This window comes from Harpia harpyja, chromosome Z (assembly GCF_026419915.1).
Source record: "Harpia harpyja isolate bHarHar1 chromosome Z, bHarHar1 primary haplotype, whole genome shotgun sequence".
Lineage (NCBI taxonomy): Eukaryota > Metazoa > Chordata > Aves > Accipitriformes > Accipitridae > Harpia > Harpia harpyja.
In genome coordinates, this window is record NC_068969.1 from 47884848 (window position 1) to 47911217 (window position 26370).

The 26370-nt window shown below is 38.8% G+C and overlaps 1 protein-coding gene across 2 annotated transcripts in view; it reads left to right on the top strand.

The window, feature by feature from the left end:
- The window catches only part of SNX24 (sorting nexin 24), a 96513-nt gene that overhangs the window by 66500 nt on the left and 3643 nt on the right, over window positions 1–26370 (top strand). For both annotated transcript variants that reach the window (XM_052778064.1, XM_052778063.1), the window contains 3 exons: window positions 21973–22067; window positions 23211–23243; window positions 24167–24231. In XM_052778064.1, the coding sequence (XP_052634024.1) occupies window positions 21973–22067; window positions 23211–23243; window positions 24167–24231 (193 nt within the window). The remainder of the gene's footprint in view (window positions 1–21972; window positions 22068–23210; window positions 23244–24166; window positions 24232–26370) is intronic.

The window sequence follows — 26370 nt, forward strand, 5'->3', positions numbered from 1 at the left end:
AGAGCTGCTTAAGCAAGAAGAGCTATTCCATCAGTAGCTAAGAGAGGTGAGCAGAGGAGGAGATGACTAGTCTTCCTCAGATTGGTTGTGTGAAGGTGGTCAGTGAGCCTTCTCCTTTGGTGCTGCAGTAAATTGGACTCTCCTGCATTAGATACAATTCCCTTGTGTGTGTTCCCTTTTCTTGGCTTTTATGCAATCTTGCACGTCTCCCTTCTGAAGGATATGTTGAAGGATTTCAGAGTGAACTAAGGGGAGAAGGTCCTGTGCTCATGGGTAGCCTAGGAGAGTAACAAATGCTTGTTATCTTCTGCTAACATCTATCTCCACACACATCAGCACTGCTTGCCTTTATTTTTATTTTCACCTGCTTATTGTCCCTGTAATCTGAATATAATACTGATTTAGTTAAGTGTAAAAAAGCTTATTTTACTGAAACTGTTAATTGTAGAATGTCTTGACTCAGGCAGACTTGAATTTCAGTGGAGGTTCATTTACAAACAAATATGCATTACTTCATGATGCCTAAATTTATAATTCAGGTGTGGATTTTTCCTGTTGACTTTAAAAACATGGACATTAAAATAAGAAACTTTCGTAGAGTTTCTTATGATAAATACAATGAATTATATATAAGAAAATCTTCAAGAAGTATTGATGTAAAAATTGAGTTCTGTGAAGCAGTTTCTTCTTTTTAATTTCTCATAACTATCGTTGTCTTTATCTAATATACTTTTTCTTCTGTAGATGAAAAAAGTTTGCAGAAACAAAGCGTGAAGTAGAAGTAGAACCTTTAATTTCATTAGGCATGTTGTAACTGGTGAAGATTAATGTATATATCTCTTGCTAATTCTTTTCAATTACTCAGTTCATATAAATTCCCAAACCTTGTTAATTATGCTGAAGTCAAGTGGTAATTTTTAACAGTATTTCCACAGCAAGGGAATTTTCCTGGTCTAACCTTGCCCTCCTGTAGAAACTCTCAGCAGATTAGGCATTCTGACTCTAGTCCATTCATTTTCAGCACAAGCCTAATTGCTGCCGACTGCCTGCCACAGGTACCCTGGTTATCGTGCATTTAAGGGATGCAGGTTCTTCTGAGAACAAATAAGGAAAGATTAATTGTTTGTTTTGTTCCATCCCAAGAGAAATGTGGGAGCTTAATCAAGAAAAATAATTTCTTCTGTTGATTTGGCTTATTTGTAGAAAGGGATAATTGTATAGAGGCAGGCATAGAGCTATGCATTTTGAAAGAAATTTTGCCATTTACCTATTTGGGAGGGAAAGATACAGCAAAATGAATGTAACACAGCATTGGAATTGATGAGGATGGTTCACATTTCTCATAGTAAGTAATTTGGCTGCTGGGCTTTTATTTGAACCAATATTGCTAGGTGGTATTGTCATTTGTTTTGTCTGCTTCTTTGGATATCTAATCAAGGAGACAATAGTAGGGGGAAAAACGCTTTTCCAAATTGTCTTTAATTGCTAGAGCACGAAGTGAGCTAAACACTCTGGTATTTCCAATTAAAGAACTTGTTTCCAGCAAGCACCATTAAATCTATCTTTCCCAATCTGATAAATAAGCTATCAAAGAGTGGAACAGATTAATTGAGAGCAATTAGTTCAAAGCTCAGTATAACAGTCAGGGTAAACCAACATTATCAATGAATGCAAATTCTACGTAATGCAATAAGAAGCACTGATGCAACAAAATAGAGTTGAGAGTAACCACTAAGCACAAAGGAAAATTTTATCTGTGATATAGAAATTATTCTTGTTTGTTTCTCCTCAAAACAAAAGCACTAAAAGCCATTTCTTTTCAAGATCTCTGTTACAGGAATGTCAAATTGTATTTGACACATTTGCTACATACATTTCTCCTTCAACTTGCTGCAGGAAATAACAAACATGGGAAAATCACAGATCCTACAATTCAGAGCTGATCACAAGATCTACTCCAGTTACATCTAAAGCTCAAGAAAGCCCTGCTTATACTACAACATTTGTGTTTGTTACTGTCTAGTAGATACGGTAATCTCTAAGTGTGGTTTGGTTATGTTAGTAACCAGTAACCCCTGCGTTTGGTAGAGACAAACCTAGCACGTTGGATTTTGATTCCTCTTTAATACAGGTGGATGTCCCTAATGATAGGTATCTAGACATTTTTGATGGGTGTTCCTTTCTTCCAGCTGTCTTTGCATGCCAAATGGTATTGACCCACATGGTGTGAGCATCATTCTGCACGTGGGTCCTCTGGATATTTCCCTTAATGACAAACTGTAGGAAAACCACCTGGATACTCCCTTTAAGTGCCAGCCTTTCCCCTTTTGAGAATGAGTGCATCAGCATGAGGAGAAAGCCTCTCTGTCACCGTAGATATTGAAATAAATTTATAGGCTTTGAGTATTAGTATGTTCAAAAAAAGTATTGCATGTTGGTTGAGTTGTTGATATTTGTTGCATATATAAGGCTTTGGAGTAATGTGCTCCATCAAGAAGGCAGCAGGAGAGGATATACATAGTCTGTTACACACTAAACAGACTAATTTCTAAGTCGGTTTTTACAGAACTACCTTGGCTAGGTAAGTTGTATCACTGCTGTGTGTGTTGTCATCACTCACGTAAACTGACAGCACAAATATACCAGCTGCCACAGCTTTTAAAACTGTGCTCTTAGAACAGCAGTTTGTGTGGTGCATCCTGGCCTTTATAGCAGTGATGTGGCTGGAGTCTGCTTTTGTAGAATTACAGTTTTAAAATGGTTGGATAAAAATCTTGTTTCTTATGCTGTTGCAACCCACTGGGTATGTCTGTTCTAGGAAAATGAAAAGGTCAGTGATAACTTTCCCAATAAAACATTCTGAGAAAATGTCATTCCAGTTATGTGTATCTGACTGGGGGAGTTCATCCTCCATTTTTCCAGTGTCAGGGTTTTTTTATTTCCAGAATATCATCATCAGTAGGGAAATACAGCATTCATAACTGTGATAGTATGGTGTCATATCAGCTCATGAACTGATGATAACAGACATGCTGCAACAGACGTAGCACTTTGAACACAGGTCATTTACAGTATTTTTCTTTATTTCCTTGCTGGCAAGTCACTAGGAGATCACAGTTGTATTTTGAGTAACTGTGGTTTTCTGAGCAGCTTCCCTGTAATGTTGGCCTCTGGAAAATGTTCAGAATGTCCCCAGGAAATCATGAGGAAGATATACGAGTGAAACCTCTCCCAGTTTCTCCATATGTCAGGGCATCCAGACCTGCAAGTGTGCTTTTCAGCGTGGGATCCAGCTCTCACACCTGGTTCAACGGAGAAGATTCCTAATGTAACATTTCAAAAGCACTCATAAAGCAACAGGAGATTATGGAGGAGCAATGACCACACACAGGATTCACAATCAGCAGTCTTGCAGCCACCAGCATTTAAGCAGCTGTCTTTACGTTATCCCATCAGATCTTTCTCTATGTATTTGGACTCAGTCAAGGTCATGCAGCAATACATGCTAATAGTTTTGAACAGCAGCAGTTGTATAACTTCAGGGTTAGGAAGCAGCTTGCTTTTTTATAGTGACATTGTATTTATATGCCATGCAATAGTGCTTACCTGCTTTACAGGTGGACTTTTTAATAATTAATCAAATTCAGACAAGTTTAATTGTGCGACCTTAATTAGTTAGCCAACTTTAAATGCTGGACTGATGAAGACATGTACTGCAAGAGTAAGTTACCAGGGGTTATTGGGGACTTCTTGTAGTATTGGAAATAAAGGTTAGTGGATTTTGTGATGAATTTGTGCTCTAATGATGCAGGAAGCTGTTGTTAACCGTAGACTGATGCAGATAACTCAGCAACAGTATTATTAATGTAAAAGTACAGCCAACATTTCAGTGAAGAGGTCTAGCAGCCAGGCTTGGCATCTCAAAAAAAATTGAATGTGGCCAAAAAAAAAAAAAAAGGAATCCCAATTACTCTAGTATGGTCAATTATTTTTGCCCAATTTTACAAAGTGGTGATGTTCACCGAGGAAGTCAGGGGGAAGTCTACCATCAGACCATTGATTGATGCTGAGTTACGGGACAGGTCGAGAAGCTGGGCTTGTTAATGTGTGGATGGAGACATATAAATTATTTTCCCTGTAGTATATTTACCGGTTATAACCAGCATGTTATCATTTTTGTATCTATATGTTATCTCAACCAGCATGTTCTCATTTTTATATCTATAGCAGATTCTTTCAACTTCATATGTCACTACCTATCTTCCCACCTTTTCTCATTTTGTTTTTTTCCCTGAAATTTCATTTTGTCCCCTTGACTGGTTTATTCAGTGTACATATCTGTCATAGTGTTGTCTTCTGATGGTCCTGTGTTGAAGGTCACCTCTGTGTCCAGTCAACAGAGAATGCAAGGTTTTTTGTAGACTTCAGTTCTACTATAAATCCTTTCTGAACCCTTATAGTATATGCACATCCTCTCTGATTTCAGGGTACCACTTCTCCAGGCGTACTTGCACTGATGGCATACTCTCTTTTACTTGCTTATCATGGAGTCTAGAGTCTGATTAAGCTCTCCATACCACAGTATTATAGTACTGCTCTCTCCTTTCATTGAGGCACCAAGAAATGTGACTTAAAAAACCAATTTAACCTTATGTTCAGATGCCAAGGCTTACTTGTAGGGTAAACCAGAGCCTTAGGGAACAGAATAACCACAGGGAAGGAAGGGTGCCACACAGCCTTTTTGCAAATTATTCTTGCATGGGAAACCCAGAGACCAAATATTTGTGCCAAAAATGAATAATAGATGTAAAGAAGATTGCTGCCTAAAAATGCCAGAATACATGATTCATGAATTCATGATTCTCGGTTTCAAGCTCATTTGTGGACTTTACTGGCCAAAATTAAGTAGTTCTCCAGTTGCTGAGTAAGGAACATAAAGCAATTGCTAAGTGTGAAGATAAAATCAAAAATAGGAGATTTATAGAGAGCAGCTTGGCATTCTTGCAGTATTTTAATGTTATGATAATTTTTAACAGAAATCCAGATAGCTGTGTTACTTCTGTTAGGGAGCTAACTTGCAATCTTGTTTCTCCTTTCTGGAGAAGTCATCCCTCTTTCAATAACAAGAATGTGGAGAGTTTTAGCCAAATCAGAACATTACCTGCAGAATTGCTGTGCTGTGATAAATGCAGCCTTCTGACTGATGCTGCTTGTCTGCCATCAGCACAGAAGAAGTAAATAAGCATTCACTGACCAAGTTAGGATGGTCTCTTTTCACAAGTAATTGCATTGTTCCTCACCTTTATCAAGTACTCCCTTGCTAGTAAGTTTTGGGAGGGACAAGTGTCAAGGAACAGAACCATAATGAAGTACCTGCAATTGAGCAAGGATTACATTGCTCCGTTAATTTTGTAAAAACTTGTCAGTTTGCCACCCAAATAAATGCCTAGAGTGCGTAAAACATGGAGCAGAGTGACCTCTAGAAGAAAAATCAATGGCAATTCATATTTCATATGTCTATAATTGCTTGTGAGAGCATGGCAGCAGTTTGTTTATAGAGCAGCTCGTTCTAGTAGGGTTTGTTTCCTGACTTTTTCTTCTTTTCAGTGGTGATGCCTCTCACGGATTGTGAATCACAGCCAGATGCAGCAACAGACAAGTTTTATTGGTGGTGATTTTTTATTATTCTTTTCACATTACTGTCTTCAGAATTGCTGCACCATGGTCTGTTTGAACCAGTGCACTAATCTATAGTCACAAGTAAGTCGTGTTCACAGTTGTTTCCTTGGAAGACTCCTGAAGCTGTTTTTTACCTTCTTTTTAGTAGGCAAGGCTTTATCCTCTGTGAAGTTATCCATTTGCTAGTATTTTAACCATCAAACTGAATCCATTGTGTGGCCTTCATTTTTAAACAATTTGTCAGAGAGGCAAGGAATTCTCACAGTCTGCTAATTTAAAGACAGAATTTTGAAAATATCTTTTTTCCCCCTGCTTTGCTTTGCTTTGTTTTTTTCATTTTTTTAAGAAGCTATTGTAAGATTTGTATCCCCATTGAGGACCGAGTTGTCATAGGGATAGAGAAAATGCCGCTCACTTTATGGATTACTGTTAGGTCAACAAAACTTTGGCAGCATTGATTAACTTGACAGTGAGTACAGCAGTACATTTATCACTTATGGCTGTGCTGTAGAAAATCTAATAAGAGGCAAACAATTCCCTTTAGAGCAGTAACAGGTTCACTGTGGCTAACGGTGCATGCACTGGAAATTTCTGACTTTAAATTATACCCTTGCTGCTAGTTGGGTCATTGACTCAAAGCTACTGCACTTTCACTACTATGTTCTGTATTATTAATTTGATCAAAATTGTTTTGGCTTCTATAAATGTGATCAAACTGTCTATTGGAGTTCATAGAAACTAATAAGCATTTTTGAAGAAGGCATGCAGAAGGAGCTTGATCCAGGCTTCGTTATGTAGAAGGGGCAGCTGCCTGTTATAACTACAAATGTTTGGGGTCTTACAAGGTTATAAAAGAAAAATTTTGAACTCTTGCTTACAAATCTGCCTCTAATTCACAGATTTAAATAAACCCAAACCTATCTTACACTTAGCAAGTTTCATTGGTTGGTCAGAAGGACTTTTTTCATATGTGCAAATGTGTGCTTTGTTAATTACCAGTAATTACCTTAAAAATTCTATAGAAGTTGATCTATAGATATGTTCTTCCATTTGTCTTGGTTTTGGAAGAATTATGAGAATTGAACAACGAACAAGATATTTTCTGTCTCTCCTATGTATAAGTGCTGCTGCTTGACTGCAAGTTAGTGTTTGGTTCTAACCTGATTGTGAAATTATTTTTTATTTAGTATTGCTTCGTTTCACTTTAATAAATCTGTTCTGGAAGTCCATGACCACTACATTGGGAAGTGTCTTTGCATTGCAAATATAGAGAAAAACAGTATTTATTTTTTTTTAAGTCTTGTACTTGGTAGTTCTCTTAAATGGAAGCCCTGCAGAAGATACTCTTTTACAGAAGTGTACTAAGCTTTTCTTCAGTTCAAATAATCAAAAGTGAGTAAAGGCCACATACCTGAATACTTGTGTTTCTAGGTACAAGCAGGAAAGAAAAATGAAGAAAATACAGTATTAAGTGCAAATCAGAACATACATTGTGCAACTGAATTTGTGGCTTTATCTTTGTGATATAATCTGCAAAACTGCTGATCAAATGAGAGAGTAGTTAATTTTTTTTAAATATTAGGATGTATGTCTCACTAGAGAGCCTTTGCAAGTAGCAACTGTTATTTCAAGTATTTTAGGTTATTTTAGGAAACTGTTTAAATTGGAGGTTTTGTTCTGCAATATCTGTAAAAATGATGTCGTTTTCTTTGTTGGGAGAGAAGTATTCTACTCGAAACAATTGTCAGGAGGCTTAATGTAATAAGGCAGTTTGTGGTCTGACTAAAAGAAACACTGTGCAAAAGAAATTCCCATAGCAGTTTGTTTTTAACAGAAAAACTGAGTTCACCTGAAACATAAATACATTGAAGACCAAGACTTAATAAGATAGAGCAGCTTTAGAAGAAAACAGAGTGGGTTGCTGTCCAAAGTATGTCTTGTAATGGTTACAATTTAACTGAGTATCTGTGTTAATGATAGTACAGCTCTATCAACAGCATAACAGCAGATTCTTTACAACAAATGATGGGGCAAGCTGACATAAGTACCCTTTGCATAATGAGGGAAAAAAAACCAGTTAAAATAGTACTTCCATTTTCATTCTCCTTTTTTTAATTTGCAGGATAAAAGTTGTGTTTCTCACTCTTATTGCATTTTAGAGGCAGCAAGACACATTTCCACACTTTTTCCTGGGTTCATACAATAAAGGAGTTACCCTACTGCCTGCCTTACTGAACAGAGACCTGATATTGATTAACTATCACACTGGCATCAGAACTACTCTTAGGATTCAATTTTTTTGTTGTTTTGCATATTTTATTGATCAAAAGTGGTAAATGAGCATCAAGCGTGCAAGAAGACGATGAATTGTTTACTTGCATAAAATAACCTTTCAATAAGGGAAGATGCATTGCTCACACTTTTGGTGCTGTTCTGCTGCCCGAAGCAGATGGCATTCAGCTGCTATTGATTTGCTCCTATAGTTACAGAGCAGCATGTAACAAGGCATGCTCATTTCTCTGAAGGAGAGGTGAGGGTTTTTGCCAGGGTGGCGGGAGTGAAAAAGGAAGGACAGTGGGGTTTGGGGATTGTTTTGGGGTTGGGGTTTTTTGCCAGAAAAAACAGGGAAAACATTGCAACTTCGGTTAGTAGCTCTATGCAAACAAAAAGCAGGGTTTGTATGCTTGCAGAGAAAGGGAGGTACTTTGTCTAGTTCTAGCACTTCTGGTAACATTAATTCCCACTGCAGATTGAGTCTGTGCGCAAGCAAGTACTTAAGATTGTAAAGAGCAGCCAGAATTTAGCATCGCAGACGCTACACCACACTTCTTAGCTGCTGTATTTTTTGTTTATAGATGTTTTTTCCTACTTGTGTAAAGACTCTGGACTCCTTAGCAAGACAAAATCATACTGCAATATGCTGGGCTTGATTCCGCAAACAGTTTATTTCACTGATGAGTAGAGAATTTAATAATTCGGTGTTGGATCTCTCCTGTAATGGTGAGGGTGGGGGAGCAAGGAACAAAGAGAGCTTTCTCTGAAAGTTTATTTGAGAGGGTATTTAATGCAGAATTTTGGCATGAGGAAGATCTTTAATTATTTGACAGATTTTCATGAAATGTAGATACATGATAGAAGAGGGTTTCAGTAAATAGAGCATAGGAATGGTAGTTCTAAGACAAAACATTTTAGATAATTTGAAGTCTTATTTCTGGAAGAGCAGTATGGTGGGTGGTACTGAGAAGTGGGGTGCCATCCTCAATCAATCTGTTTTAACATAGAAATAACCCATCTGTCAAGATCCACAAGTGTGGTAGTATGGGAATTAACAAACTCAGCCTCTTGATGACAAAACTGGACCAGTTAAATATTTTGACAACACACATTAAAGTCTTCCTTGCCCACCTGACTGTTCTGCAGTGACTCTTACTGCTGGAACTGCTTACTGTTGATTTTTGAACAGTCTTGAGCATCTTCCTGCTCTGATGTTGTTTGGGAAAATAAAATAATTTACTCCATTATGACTGCCCTGCTATCCTTCATGTCATTTGTATTGTCATCCTTTTTAATGAAAATAATCCATGAATTATGACCCCTGACAAAATATTCTCACAGCATAGTTACTGGCTATTTATCAAGAATTTAATTTAAACATGCATATTAGTGTCTGTTAAAAAATGTGCTACTTCATCTATTCAAACTTCTGTTCTCTGACATTGATTCCAACTTGCTTGTGTAATTTATGAAATGCTGTCTAAGCTTTTTTTAATGTCCATACGGGTAGATGTCACTCCATCTTGACCATTTGTTATGCTGCTTCTGTAGCATAAGCAGGCAAGAAGAGATCGTCTGAATCTTTGACTTCTTTAACCTGTTGGTTTCTATCCAGAATAGAAATTTCTTATGAATGTTTTTCCAGGAGAACAAACCTTGATGAGTTTTTCAGAAAACAGATGCTTTTGAATCAATGGCTAATGCTGTCAGCACAGCATTTACCACATTGTTCTAAGTTGATTGGGTCTTGCTGCCCTGTGGGGCTAGGGAAATGTTTTAAACATAAGAATTATTACAAACAGAAGTTAATTTAATGGGACTTGGAAAAGTGCATATTTTTAAACAGGGTTTTCTCTGTTACAGTGGTTCTAGGAGAAAGCCAGTTGCTTTCACAAATACATTTATATTATTGTTCTATTCCTGTGGTATCTATTTTGTACTATTAGGTCTGACTCCAGTTTTCCTCAGCCCCCCCATCTCTAACATTTCTGAGTTTGTTAGTGGTCAAAACTTACTTTGTGCTTCTTTGCCCTTGTGTAAGCAACCACCTCATTAACTACAGAATTAGGATATCAGAGTAAATTGTTAGTATATGAATAATTCAGGAAAAAAACAAACTAGATTTTTTCCTTGCTTTTGCTGCCAAAGGTAAGTAAATGTCATGCAAATGCAACATGTATTTTCTTGTTAAGCTGATTAAAATTTATTTAAGCTTCAGAGTTTTTAAAATTAAGCTTACCGATTTCCTTGCAGTTATTCTTCCCACATTGCAAAATAGCCTAGAGTACTTATGCAACACATTTTGTGCTGAAAGGGCTACCAACGCTCAAAACTAAAAAACAAAACCCCAAAATAACCCCACCACATAAATCTAAATATATTTGGTCAGTTATGTTACCCCTTCTTTACCTCTGCAAAAATGACACAATGAGTTCATGAACCTCAGGTGCAGTGAATTCCCTGTGCTTTCTACATTCTCTTGTTTGGATTTTGGAGTGGGTACCTGCTGCTTAGTCTAATTAGTTTCAAAGGGAATGTTGAGCCATTTCTCAAGAGTTTACTCTGACCAAAAACCTCTGACAAGAAAATATCAGGGAGACAAAATAAGAAGTTATTGTAGAGTTGAATAGCAGTTTTGTTACCTTGTGGAAACAATGCAGATGAGGAAATCATCCTCAGATGATTTCTAGATTTTTGATATGACATTTGCATGAAATTGTCATTGTTGTGGAGAGCAAGAGTTGTTTTCATAGCTAACTTCCTCAGACTTCATCAACCACCTGACTCGTTCCCAGCAAAACGCCCAAAATGAGTTAGAGCTGTGTGATGTTTCTTATGAAGCAAAAAAGAAGTGAAAATGCTATTTCAAGGCTATTCTTAAATGTTTCAGTATTTTTCTGGGCTTTTTCGGTTCTCTCGAACCTGTGCTATTTGACCAAACCCACGTTATCCAACCAAAAAATCCAACATCCAATCCAACATCTGCATCTTAACGGAATAGTCTGTGACATTATCCAGAGAGTGTGGGTTTGGGGGGATCAAGAGAAAGTTGGTAATGCTGCAGAGTTATTCCTCTGTTTCTCTCACTGCTGAGGTAGTATTCTGTTGCATTTGGCTCTGAAGAATGGAGTACAGCTTAGTTCTTTAATCACTGCCTTTTCTTTAGGCTTGCTCATACCTTTCCTCCTTATAAAGGACTATTTACAAGCATAGTAGATATAGTAGATAGAAAATATAGCAGCGCAGGAAAAAATAGTAAATATATTCTGTGCAGAAATAGGTGACAATTTGTTTCAAACTTCTCTTTGGAATGAAAGAATAACAGGAGAAAAATTATTTTTTATATATTTTAGAATGTCTAGAAAGTAAGTATGCACATACAAACACTGCAGCCATTCTGCAGCCAAAACTGTATTCTCTGTCAAGCAGCATTTTTAATGAAGTGTGAATTACTTTAATATATCTCACAGCCTGTCTATGTAAAACTTCTAGTGAATTGAAATAACAGTCATTTCACTTTTATTTTACATTCAGAAACGTATTTTCTCTCAGATAATTTGCATTCAATATGGGTAAAACAAGGCAAACAATATTTGGTTCCAAGTGATGTTTTAAGTTTTCTTAAAGTATTTGTTGTGTTCCATTAACTCTTTTCTGTTTTATATTTAGTTTGATCTAGTATTATTTGGCTTTGCAAATCTTTAAGTAATATGTATATTTCTAAAATAAAACTTCTTAGAGTTGACAGCAAGAAAGAAGTGTTGCATTATCGTTCCTGCATCACCCCTTCGTCTTCACTGCCTGGAAATGGGGATGCTGGCTGCCCACCAGCTCAGCCTCCAGCTTGGTCCTCTGTCCCCAGCAGTCTTTCACGTAGGATCCACAAGGCAGAACAGAGCTCCCATGTCCCCTTAGCATATTTCCATCCTCGCTAATGATGGGAGAGGAAGGAGGTAGAGAGACTGTGGATGCACAAAAGCCGACAAATTACCTTTCACCATGGGGATTTGCTGGTGAGAACTGGCAGGTGGGAGCAGCCTCTTCCAACCACCTGAATGGCACAAAGGATGAGTGAAAGGGAGGGAGGGAGGAGAGAGTGAGCTGGCCATCTCCCAGCCGTGATCCATCCTCCTTCTCTGGGAGAGCCATCTGCTACTGCAGACTAGTACAATTAACCCTGTAACTCAGCTGGCATAGCATAAAATAATTGTTGGAGCAGATTAGACCAGAGGTTCCTCTGGGATGAATAGCCTGCCTCTAATAGTGCTCAAAAGCAGGTACATGAGGGAGAACAGAGAGAACATGCTTTGATAATTTCTTCTGAATAAACTCTCCATTTCCATGCATTTTCAGTTCAATGAACCTCTTCCATCAAGATTCAGTCTCTCCTTAAACACATATAAATTTTCAGCATCTGCAATGTCCTGTGGCCCATGGTTCAACTACCTGTTCTATGACGAAGACCCTCCTGTCTAAAGCACCTCCTTTTTTATAATAGTAATATATAATAATAATAATTTCTAATGACTTCTTGATTCCTTTTCTAGTAGTTTGTAATAAACTTTTGCTTTGCTTTTTTCAATTGTTGCCAATTAAAGCAAGCCAAGCAAGCTTATCTTTTGAGGGATATTTTGTAGCCCGCAGCATCTCACTCCTCTGATCGCTAATGGTCAGTCTAAAGCCCATTTGTTATTTTCTTCTGATATGCTTCACTCTGGGCTGTGTTCTCCTAACCTGTCTTTCAGGACTTGTAACTACTTATCTTTGCATGGATCATGGCTGCTGAGTTTGCCATAAAGCCTTTGGTGGGGGGCTTTGTCAAAAGCCTTTTGGAAATGAAAGTAGGCTCTATCAACAGGGCCAAATTTATCTGTGCTTGTTGATCCTTTCAGGGATTGCAGTAAGTTTTGAAACAGGGTCTGCCTTAATAGCAGCCCTGTGATTCTTTTCCATCCAGACATATTTATCCATGCACCCACTAATTCTACTCCTTATTGTAGTTGTTGCGACTTCCCTGATACAGGCATACTAATTTATAAATCCCCAGTTCTCTCATGGTACCTTTTTTTTTTTTAATTATGTTTGTCGGGTTTTTTAGTTCTCCAGTTCTAAAGCAGCCATAAACAATATGGTATACACCAATGTTAATTCAGAAAATTCATCAGTGGGTTCCCTTAGGCCCTTTGGAGGAATACTGTGTGATCCTGCTGACTTGTACTGTAACAAGCAAATACTCTTCTGTGTATTTTATGACCTCAATTAGAGACATCCTTTGATGAGGATCCAAAAAAAAAAAAGGGCGGGGGGAAGCCAAAAGTATATGCAGAGGGTTCAGAGTTTAAATCTGGCAGTGGTGAATGCTGATGGCTTGATGATGGCTGCTCGTGGCTTGGATGACCATACTCTTCACTGGTGTCATGATTTAACCCCAGCCAGCAACTAAGCACCACGCAGCCGCTCACTCACTTCCCTCCCGACCCAGTAGGATGGGGGAGAGATCAGAAGGAAAAAGGTAAAACTCATGGGTTGAGAAAAGAACAGTTTAATAGAACAGAAAGGAAGAACCTAATAATGATAATAATAACAATAATAAAATTACAATAATAATAATAAAAGGATTGGAATATACAAAACAAGTGATGCACAATGGAATTGCTCACCACTCACCAAATGATGCCCAGTTTGTTCCTGAGCAGTGATCAGCCCCCCCAGCCCCACTCTCCCCAGTTTATATACTAGACATGATGTCACATGGTATGGAATACCCCTTTGGCCAGTTTGGGTCCTAGCTGTGTCCCCTCCCAACTCCTTGTGCCCCCCCAGCCTTCTTGCTGGCTGGGCATGAGAAGCTGAAAGTTCCTTGACTTAGTATAAATGCTACTGAGCAACAACTGAAACCATCAGTGTATTATCAACATTATTCTCATACTGAACCCAAAACATAACACTATGCCAACTACTAGAAAGAAAATTATCTCTATCCCAGCCAAAACCCAGGACAGCTGGGTGAAAAACTGGCTGGATGGCCGGGCCCAAAGAATTCTGGTGAATGGAGTTAAATGCAGTTGGTGGCCGGTCACGAGTGGTGTTCCCCAGGGCTCAGTATTAGGGCCAGTTCTGTTTAATAACTTTATCAACTGTCTGGATGAGGGGATCGAGTGCACCCTCAGTCACTGTGCAGATGACACCAAGTTGGGCAGGAGCATTGATCTGCTCGAGGGAAGGAAGGCTCTACAGAGGGATCTGGACAGGCTGGATCGATGGGCTGAGGCCAACTGTATGAGGCTCAACAAGGCCAAGTGCCGGGTCCTGGACTTGGGTCACAGCAACCCCATGCAGCGCTGCAGGCTTGGGGAGAAGTGGCTGGAAAGCTGCCCGGCCGAGAAAGACCTGGGGGTGCTGGTTGACAGCCGGCTGAATATGAGCCAGCAGTGTGCCCAGGTGGCCAAGAAGGCCAACGGCATCCTGGCCTCCATCAGGAACAGTGTGGCCAGCAGGAGCAGGGAGGTGATTGTCCCCCTGTACTCGGCACTGGTGAGGCCGCACCTCGAGTACTGTGTTCAGTTTTGGGCCCCTCACTACAGGAAAGACATTGAGGTGCTGGAGTGTGTCCAGAGAAGGGCAACGAAGCTGGTGAGGGGCCTGGAGCACAAGTCTTATGAGGAGCGGCTGAAGGATCTGGGGTTGTTCAGTCTAGAAAAGAGGCGGCTGAGGGGAGACCTTATCGCTCTCTACAACTACCTGAAAGGAGGTTGTAGTGAGGTGGGTGCTGGTCTCTTCTATCAAGTAACTGGTGATAAGACAAGAGGAAATGGCCTCAAGTTGCACCAGGGGAGGTTTAGATTGGGTATTAGGAAAAATTTCTTCACCGAAAGGATTGCCAAGCACTGGAACAGGCTGCCCAGGTGTCGTGGTTTAACCCCAGCCAGCAACTAAACACCACGCAGCCGCTCACTCTCTCCCCCCCACCCAGTGGGATGGGGGAGAAAATTGGGAAAAGAAGCAAAACCTGTGGGTTGAGATAAGAACGGTTTAATAGAACAGAAAAGAAGAAACTAATAATGATAATGATAACACTAATAAAATGACAACAGCAATAATAAGAGAATTGGAATGTACAAATGATGCGCAGTGCAATTGCTCACCACCCGCCGACCGACACCCAGCCAGTCCCCGAGCGGCGAATCCCTGCCCCCCACTTCCCCGTTCCTATACTGGATGGGACGTCACATGGTATGGAATACCCCGTTGGCCAGTTTGGGTCAGGTGCCCTGGCTGTGTCCTGTGCCAACTTCTTGTGCCCCTCCAGCTTTCTCACTGGCTGAGCATGAGAAGCTGAAAAATCCTTGACATTAGTCTAAACACTACTGAGCAACAACTGAAAACATCAGTGTTATCAACATTCTTCGCTCTGAACTCAAAACATAGCACTGTACCAGCTACTAGGAAGACAGTTAACTCTATCCCAGCTGAAACCAGGACACCAGGGCAGTGGTGGAGTCACCATCCCTGGAAGTGTTTAAAAGATTTGTAGATGTGGTGCTTAGGGACATGGTGTAGTGGTGGACTTGGCAGTGTTAGGTTAATGGTTGGACTCGGTGATCTTAAGGGTCTTTTCCAACCTAAATGATTCTAAGAAAGGGCTATCACATACTAAGATGACAGGAACATGCACTAAACCCCGATATTTGGAGGAACAGTCTTAGGACTGAAGAAACACTTGCAAACTTGGAAAATCTAGAACTGACATTTTCAGTACCAGCTTTATTCACCTTAAAGTAGAGTATGTATTTATTATAGTCTTTAATTACCTGATCAGATACTGTTGCGGGTTTTTGCTTCTTTTTCCCATCTGACTTCCTCAGTGCACAAGGATCAGCATAGGAGGAGGGCAGTGCAGCATCTGACTGCGCAAGAAACCAAAAAACCTTCCAGTTTCCAGATTTTCCAGGTGTTGTAGTTCGCAGCCTGAATGTTGGGGGTTTTTTTCACTACAGCATATTTGTATTTAGTTTCTTTAAGCTTTCAGAAAACATTACTGCAAGTTTAAACCTCTTCTGCTTTACCTATTGTTGTATTGTGAGTTGTAAATGTGGTTGCTGTTTTCCAGACCTTCTTCCCCTGTACCCTTGAGAAGACTTTTCCAAGCATAACTACCTAATTTCTTTACCATCCTAGAATGTGTAGTTTCTGGATCTACTGATTGATGTATGTATTATTGTCTACGATATTCCTTCACCTGTTTGTTGTCAGCAGCATTATTGACATGGTCTTAATTACTTGTTAATTGTCCATTGTCTTAGTGGTCCATTGACTTTTAAAAAAACGCTTCAATTCAGCCATTTTAGAATCAACATTTATTTTTAGTGTCTTTCTTTGTCATTAACGGATCTGCTTACTCTTTGTACTACTTTTCCTGTTACTCAGTTTAAAAGCCTTTCTTGTCTCTACTGGCTTTTTTTAATATCATTAACTCATCCTGCCCTTCTGCTGCTTTTCCTTTTGCTCTGTTGATTTCTTCATTTCTCATCCAGCTTTGTCTTAACCTCCAATCCTTTGAGCAGTGTCTCAGGAAATGATATTGACTGCTTCCTTTCATTTTTATTTTTCAAAGGAACTGTAGTCTGTTGCACTTTGTTTCTAATCTTTCAAGGGTTAGTCTTCTATTTTGCTGCAGAGAGATTCACTGTTTGCTCCCACTACATTATGTTCCCAGTTTTCTGAAAAAAAAATCAATATTGTATTTTTCACACCAAATGGGTTATATTTGTACGCTTAGCCTCAAGTCAATCCGCTCTGCACTTAGTAGTTAAATATTAGTTGGAAGTGTGTGTAATTAACTAGCTTCCTAACTAAAGTACTCACTACCTTAAAACTTAATTGTTAGTATTTTTAATCAAAATCAGTAAAGTGCTTTAAATTAGGTTAGGTAAGGCTAAAGTAAAAATGTTAATAGCTTATAGACACTGTCATGAATTTCTGCATACATATTTTCAGTGATGATCCAGCAGTCATTTCACCTATTGGGCTTCCCTTCCATCTAGTTCATTCATCCTCTGTGTAGCTTGAGAATGCTGCGATAGATGGATTTGTCACTCAGGAGATATCTGGTGAGTTTTAAGCTCACTGGAAGTATAACAAATTGATCTGAAAGTTGGTGCAGGAATTTTTCTACTATTCTCCAGTCTTGAGGTTCAGAGCTGCAATTCCCCTCTGTGCTTTTTCTTTTTTTTTTTTTTTTTTAAGTTTTGTGACTTTACATTAACTTCTGGATAGTAACTTATGTATCCCTGTTGGAAGTATTTTGGTATATAATACCTACAGTCACATACCTTGTTCCATTTCAAGCTCCACTGTGTAGAGTTTTAAGCATGTTTGATAACCTACTCCTGTTCTTACAAAACTGCCCATCAGTGAATGTTTCTGGTAGTAATGAAAAGTGGAGAGTCCTCACTACGATAACTTCAGTGACAACTTATTTAGAAGTAATTCTTGTTGATAACCTGTAAGAACATCCTCACTGAAGAAGGGACTGAGTTTCTTCATGGTTCTTCACAATGGGTAATATAAAACATTTTATCTGCTATTACTTTAAAAAAAGGAAAGCTTGCTCTTAGAAGTCTGGTTCCTTTGTCTACTTGGTTTTCAGCTAATGTGTTCTTTTGGTAACCTTTTTATCATTTCATGGGACTGTGTAACGCAGTTCAGGAAAAGCAGGTTAATAGAAGAATATAGACTCTAAAGTGTTCTAAAAGATGGTGGGGTTGGTCCCAGTGGAGACTGACACTCCAGCCTACTTACTGTAGCTGGTAGGTATTGATTTTTCTTCTCCCCCATTTTAGCTGCACCACTGAATTAGGTATTGTGAAGCATCTTTCCCTGTGAAGAGAGGAAAAACTGTCATGAACTTTTTCACCCTAACAGTAGAGCATTTCAAACTAAACCCGATTGAATGGAAAAGTCTGTAAGGACTCTTAAAAACCTTGTAACTCACGTCCCCACTCATTTCTCCCCCTCCAACAGCTGTTCCAGCAACCTTGAGAAAGTATGATAGATGATTGTAAGAAATTAATTTTAAATCTTGTTTCATTAAAAACAACAACAACAACAATAATAAAAATTGTGAAAATGATGTATTCCTGTGGCATGATCTCCTAAGGTTAGCAAAATGGTCTCATTCAGGTTTTCAGCAAGATGTTCAGTTACTGTTATAATTGGCTGATGAGTAGGTTTGGACCTAACTAGAATGCCAGTGTTCGATTTTGCAGTGTCCTCTGTGAAGATATGTCACCATTTACCCTGGCTTTAGTGACAATTTTCTAAAAAGGAAACTCGTGGGAAATCATTATGCTGTTTATATGTCTCCCTTGTTGGAGAGCATTATCCTGTGATATTTTAGCACTGTTTTCCACTGCATGATGGCATCTAGCTAAGGTTAAGGCAGAACAAGTCCCTTTGCAATTTTGTGACTATATTTTACTTGCTGAAGGAGAAAAGATAACCGACAATTAAGTATTTCAGATGTCACTGAAAGAACATGTGCAACTAATCAATGGCATCCTTAGGGAACATGATTTTATGAAACTGATAAGGTAGAAAAATTGGGATTTTTGTGATTTGTGTTACATAATAATAATCGCACCCTTTCGATGAAAAAGACATTTCTGCTGATGTAAACATCAGGCTTTCCCTTGTGTTTTTTCCTGAATCACGGAGTAGTTCATTAAAGTGTGACAGTAACAGATAAACACCCCTTATGATTTTCTGAGAAAATATGGTGCTTATACTCTTAGTTCAGCTGAAATCAATGCCTTTGAAAAATGTATTTCTAGAGTCACTTCCCAAATCACTTGCCAGAGGTTGTGCTAGGTGTTTTATTTGGGGGGGGGGGTGTATTTATTTTAGGAAGGAAATACACATGCTGTTTTTTTTCTTAAGTTAGTCTACTTAGCACTGTGGGGCCCATATTTGAAACTCATTGCTATGATCTTGGTAGAATTCGGACGTATTAGAAATTCACATTACTAACAAACTAATTGTAAGGTTTTATTTCTTTGAAAATACAGATCTTTAAGTTTCTGACTGCAGAGCAGACGAGGTAGTAGTCATGTTTACAAGCCAATGTCATATATTCACTTGAACTAAGGCTATGTCTGAGCATGTTACATCACAAATTATAGGTAGTGGTTTAGAGACTTTACCTGCCAGTTCCTTTTCTGCTCAGCTATTATTTAAAGATCACCAAGTTTGCAAAATATGTATTTCTTACAAGTTTTCAGTCAGAAGTAAAAGATCTGTTGTGTTATGGGTTGTTCCAGGTAAATTAGACCAATTGTGATAACATTTATTTCTGATTTAAGAGTGTTTTTTTGAACAACTTAAATAGGAAGTTGAGAATGCTTACATTTTTCTCTGGATATCCATTTTGGGCCACCACCAGAGGCAGGAAATGCAGTTAGACAGACACACCTAATCCAGTGTGGCTGGGGTTTTTTTGTCGTTGTTTTTCCCAGGTTTTCTTCTCTTTTTCTTTGGTTTCTACAATGTATATTAAACATCTGAATTATGTGCTGGCCCTTTTTTGTATCGAAGCCAACGAAGTCAAGCCAGAAGATAATTTGTCCCCTTATAATTAACTTGTGCTTTCATTTATTTTTTAATTCCTTAAAATGCATGTCACATTATGTTACATCAGTTGAAAAAATCCTCCTTTGTTCAATGCAGTCATTCCTCGCTTCATAAAATTCTGGAAATGACAAAATTGCAAATCAACAGAAGCAGCATCCAAAATACAGTACAGTGCAAAATTACCTTTGCTTCTCTGCACATTCTACATTTTCAAGTTTATTGATCACCAAAGCAGAGTTATTGACAGTTAACAAACTATACAGATTAACACACTAAAACAGATGCTATTTGCTTACGCCTTTTTGTGAAATAGATTTGATCAGGGCAGGGTTAGCAGGGGTTGGGTTGACTTGATGCATGTCATGAAAAAAACCTAAAAGAAATAGAATGAGATATTAATCTGGAGTGAGTGGAAGTAGAAACAAATAGGTTTGTAAGAGCTGTCAGGAGTTTTCCTTTTATACAGTGATGTATCCTTCTCTTCTTCCCTGACAATCAATGTTCTGTTCAGCAGCCTCAACAGGCAGCTCAACTTTTGGAAGGAGCTGTCAGGAAGTGTAAGTATGAGGTTGCATATAAGCATTGGATGCCCTTAAACATATTTATACAACTTTTTGCAGTTCTTCATTGCATATAATTAGTAAGGTGGTTTTATTTGAGCAAATCGTACGCATTGTTATGCAATTCACGCACCCTCTGAATATGCATCCACCTCCACCCCTCCTTCTGTGCATAACCTGAATGCAGAACAGGACAAATTTTGCAGCAGCAGAGTGCTGATTTTGCAGAATGCAAATGAAGTGGCATTTTTTAATGCAGCATCCTCATATAGAGGTGAACTGAAAGGCTTAACACTTGCCAACATTTCAGACCTCCCTGTTTGTTACATCAGTTAAAATCTAGAACAGAAAAGTTCAAAAGCTGCATTTTCCCCAGTTCCTTTTTTCAAACTTGTTAGTGATGGCCTCAGCTGTTGAAGAAATGTAGACTCTGAATTCAGATTTGCAAATGTAACATAAAAAAGAACCAGTCCTCAAATATCTTTCTTTTCAAATGTGTTTCTCTCTTTAAGTCTATGCACATCTTCTGCAATTTTTACACTATCTAGGTTTTCATTACACAAATAACCAAACCATTTGCTATAAAACCTGCTATAAAATCTAGATGACCTCTAGATGTCTCTTCCAACCTTATTTTTTTTGTGATCCTGTTATCCTCTACATACCATTGCATCTCCCTAGTGATACTGCAGTGTAAAAGAATACACACACAGGAGTAAGTTACCTCCGGAATGTTTGTTCTAACATAGGCTGTGAAAATGAACAGGATGAACATGGATAGCTTTACTTGTACAAGTCATTTTATTTATAAATCTAGTGAAGTTTCTTCCATGCATATGTTCACTCCAGATCAGGCTTTTATGAAGGAAAGCTCTTTAGGGAAGAGCTTGTGGCTTTCCTTGGCATGTGAAGTACAGGTGTTATCAGAACATATGGCAGTATGAACAGTAGGGGCTTAATCTTTCAGGTGAGACATTGGTTGAATTTATGAACTATTTTGTTTGCCTCATGAAAATTAAAGATCAATGATTATTTTTGGTCCGCTTCTATGAAACTGTCAGAGATCTATTGTTTCCTTTAAAAGTCACTCTTTCATGATGAACACGCACCTAAGCATCTCATTTATTTGCTACATATTTTTAAGTGTACTTGCAATTAATTTACTGAAAATTGTAAATCATCTCATCAATGGAAAAACAAAGGAGAATGGAGTCAGGCCATTACACCATTGCTGTGGAAGAATGTGGCAGGTCTAGCCAGCAGCTCTTTGCATGGAGCTTTGTCATTAGGAGTCACAGCACAGATAAAAGGAGTACCTTGTAAGCTGATCTGTCACGCCAAGCAAAGAGTTTCCTTTGTTAGCATTTACCAAGGCATGCATTAATAAAATTGCACCAAGTGGAGACTTCCTTTTTCCACTGATGTGCCAGACAGGAGTCTTCTGTGAGGTGAATGTGAAAGCACTGAGCTGTAGCTGCTTTATTTTATGTTTCAAATAAACAGAATTTTATTCACAAATGAGTGTGCCAATAACTTAGTTCCGGAATCAGACATCTCTGCTTGAGAGGCAGCTAGCTTGGCACCAGTGATGGCAGGTGAAAAAGAGTGTAGTAGCATAAGCTGAATGTATTTATATGTGATTCATTAAGAAATGTGGTTTTCCTATTGAAATGAAGCACTCCAAAATAGGTGTAAAAAAAATTGGAGAAGAATTGAAAAGTGTTGCAAGTGGGAAGTGTTTTGGTAGCTTGAATAAAAGTGTGTGATATCTAAAATACTAAAAAATCTTGGGTTTCGATTGTGCCTTTTTTTCTTTTTTTTTTTTTCACAGACAGTCATCTTAGAAAATGAAGAGCTCCCTAAAATATTTCTTGATTTCTTGAACGTTCGCCATGTACCTACCTTGCCAAAAGCAGAAAGCTGTGGGTAAGCTCTCATTTACTGAAAAATACATGGAGGCCAAAAGGCCCATATCCACTCAGTGCTGATGCAATTCCATTGACTTAAAATGGTCTTGCTGCCAACTCTAACACTGTAAAATAAATGGGCATTAGGTTCATGTTTAAGTATGTTTATATATCCCCAAAAGTTGGTAAAATAAATCCAGCCTGTTCAAAGACAGAAGTGAGGTTTAATGTAATATTCTTGGAAAGCAAAGGAGAGTTTAGATGAGAAAAATATGATTTTCTCGTAGATCTTGAAGTATCTACTGAAATGTAAGATATTCATAAATGCTCGCTAAAGTTGCATAGAAAGCCTTTTGCGTGTGTTTTATGGTCATAGTATCTGCACAAAATAGAAGTTAATTCTTTGGTCTTTTTATGATCTCCCTCTGTGTGTTTGAAAATGGGGTCTTTCACCTTTCTGATGACATCTACCCCAATGGCCCCATTGCCCTTCCACTGGGAAGGGTTCTTGATCAGAGTGGGAGAAGGGAATCTTAATATGATGAGTGTAATGACTACAGAAATACCCAAAACAGTGTAACTGGAAGCTCTCTTATCATCTGCAGCTCTAAGCTTTGTAGGGAGAATAATTTCTTTTGCTATGCAAGCTGACGTAGTTGATAGTCCAGTAGCGTTACCACAACTTGCTCCCCAGAAAGTTTTGTGGCCCTTTTCCACTTTGGGGGAGGCTGTATGGATCTGCAGTGGAGAGAAGGTGGGTTGAAAAAAGTGGAGATAATTTTGAGGCCCTCTTACACTCAGAGGTGTCTATGGCCCAGGGCAGTCTCCAGAGTGATTCAGAAGCTAACAGACTTGTAGTTAATGACATCAGCCAATACCCTCGGTGGGACCGTACCCCATCACTTCTTAGATAGATAGATAGATAGGTAGGTAGGTAGGTAGGTAGTTTGTGAATCTGTTACAGTAAAATGGATGCTGTCATTTCCAAGTAGTGGTTGTTGTAAAGTGATAATCTACCACATTCATTTCATCACACCGCATTATGCAGCTATTGACCAGAAAAAAGGTCGCTCCCTTTGATGGCTCTTAAAGGATTTGGAGGGGTTTTTTATTGTAGAGTTAATTTTGTTGTAACCAAAGTTTCCTCTCACTTTACTTGCAGCTCTTTTGATGAAACAGAATCTGAAGAATCAAGGTGAGCTTGATTCCTACTCTTTTTAGGACACCAGATTAATAAACTACTTGAAATTATTGGCATTTACTGTATTTGTTCCTTGCAGTTGACAAAATAGCAGTGGTTTAGCATTAAAATTAGATGTGCTTGTTAAATATTATGGCTAGTTTCATCCGCTGTGCTAGATCCATCCATTTGTAGTGTGAATTGAGCATCCTTACACTTGTATTGGGAAACTCCTTACAGAACCGTAATAGAATACTACTAGCTCTGAAATATTTCTGGGAATGTTTTTTACCCATCAAAGTGTGTTTTTTGTAGCAAGAAGATTCAGCAGAAGGAATTAGAGGTTTGGTTTCTCCCCTCTGTGTTTGATAGACCTTTGTAGGTATCTGGTTGCACTACTTGGTATGTGTATCTACAGAGCAGAGTGGAGAGGGCTGGTGCTGGCTGGGGGAGGATGTCTGTACCATAACAAGGGTGCGAGACAGCCTTGTAAGGGGCTTCCAAGGACTTTTTCTCCATGGGTGAGGTGTACAGCAACCAGTTTGGGAGCTGGAAGAACGTGGTGAAATTTTGAGTCTGTCTGGTGGCCTGAAGAGCCTGTAGACCATGGAACCTGGTTGTAGGTGATCTTGTAGCCTGCATTACACCAAGTACCAGGGAGCAGAGCAGGATTGGGAGGTCTCAAAGCCAGCTGCAAGCTGCCCCTCCTAGATGCAGCCCCTGCACCTCCAGCTTCACACTGAGGGTTTCAGTGTGTGGCTGAGGGGCAGATTTGCTCCCAGGAGATGGAGCCTGCCCTTTTTGGGCAGCGTGGGTGTGCAGAAATGCACCGGCATGGCTCCTGCAAGGCTCGACCACCTCACTTTGTCAAAGCTAGTTTGTAGAATATTCTGTTTGCTGTCCCTTGATACTGACATCCCTGTTCTTGACCTTTCCAGCAAACTGTCCCACCAGCCTGTGCTGCTGTTCCTAAGGGATCCATATGTCTTGCCTAAAGCCAACGGTAATCAAACCTGTCATCTGTTAACGGCGCTTTACTGATCTGACCCTGCACCGCATAAACCACATTATTATTAATACCAGCCTAGTCAAATGACACTGGTCCAAAATCTAATAACCTGCCAATAAAACGATAGTTCTTGTGTAAGAAACCATTAAAATACTAAGTGGGGTGGGTGATTTATAAAAGGGTGGAATTTTCTCCCCCAGTTGTTCTCTCAGACAAACCTACAGAGAATTCAAATCAAAAGACAAAGAACATTGCTTTGCTTTTTTTGTTGACCCTTTGGTCTGTTTTGCCTGAAGGATTTGAACTTAGAGGCCCGGTCCTTTGTAAGTGCTTTTTCCCTAAACACCAGTCGATCTACTACGAGCATGTTTGTATTTCCATTTGGACTATTACTATTTCTTATCGTTTATAACCTCTAGAGCTCTTTAGGAAAAAAATAAAAAAGAATGTATACTTTAAGTATAATTGATGTGTTTCACAGGACATTTACATTAGCCTTCATCTCTTAATACATGGTTCAAAAGAGTTTGAAATAGCTTGTTATAATCCCCCTTTTTATAGAAAGTTCTTTGCATTATTAATTCAGAGAACTTACCCTCCGTCTTAAATTAAATATGCAGGGAAAAAAAAAATCATTTTTAGTAGTGTGTTCTTCCTGGTTTTGTCATTTTACTTCTTTGAACTGTTACTTATATTAATTTGTATTAAAAATGTAATGCACTTTCAAGGGAGAATTTTCTCCCAGAGCTGCAAATTAAGATTTTTTTTTTTTAATGTGGCATTTTGTTTGATTTTACAAAATACTGTGTTGAAATCAAGAGTCGGGGTGTTGAGCTGCCTGGAAAATCATGACATTTTTAACAGTAAATTTAGGAGAGAACATTTGTTTGCTGTAGTTTCTTGAGATTTTCTGAAGTTGTATATAAATACCTGAAGGGAGGGTGTAAAGAAGACAAAGGCTCTTTTTAGTGGTGCCCAGTGGCAGGACAAGAACATCAGGAAACACTCTTTCACTGTGAAGGTGCCCAAGCCCTGGCACAGGTTACCCAGAATGGTGGTAGAGTCTCCATCCTTGGAGATACTCAGAAGCCATCTGTACGTGGTCCTGGGCAACTGGCTCTAGGTGTCCATGCTTGAGCAGTGGGCTGGACCAGGTGACCACCAGTCATCTGCTCCAGCTGCAACTGTTCTGTGATTCTGTTGTTTTTTCAAGCCGTTTTTCAAAACCATAGGGACTAGGCTCATGTATTTTGAGATGGTTAAATAGTCTCTCTTGCAGGCAGTGTCCACTCTATCTAGTAGTGTGGCCCAACAGCATTAACCCTATGGAGTCTTAATGAACTTACAGTTGTAATCCTAGAGTGAAACATTGAGTGCAGAGGTCCTGTGTGACCAAGGTCCATGTTAGAAGACTGTCATGGTTTAACACAACCACACTGACGTGGTTATGAACATTATTCTCATACTAAATCCAAAACATAACACTATACCAGCTACTAGAAAGAAAATTAACTCTATCCCAGCCAAAACCAGGACAAAGACATATTACAGGGTCCTTTTGTTCTTATTTTGACTTAGCACTAGTCTGGTCATGTGGACTGAATGCCCATTTGAGGCTGGAGTGCAAATCACAAAATCAATGAACTGAAGCAGAGTAAGGGGATATGGTCACTTCACAAGGTGACTCCTGACCCAAGTGACAACAGTAATGCAGAAGCACCCACAGAGTTACCTCTGTCTAAAAGTTGGTCCAGACAGTGCCTATACTGAGAGTGAGCCACATTGCATGTCTTAATCTTACTATTCAATGCTCCTCGTAATTCCAAACTTGGATTCCTCAAGAGCACAGTGTAAATTATGAACATCGTATCATTCCATACCATTCCTGAGAGAGAAAATGGATTTCATATACAGTTATCCTGAAGAATGAAGACAGTGCTTAATGTTTCCTGTCCACATATAAGGTTTTGCTGTTAAGACTTCTATTCAAGATTTTGCAGTTCTGTGATCCTATTTATCTTCCTTCCCTAATGTGTGCTCTGAGTAAAGCTAAGCTTCTTTTTCTTGAAATCATTAGCAACTTTATAATGAATTTTGTAACTACTCTTTTAAGTAGTGCTTTACTTTGAGTAA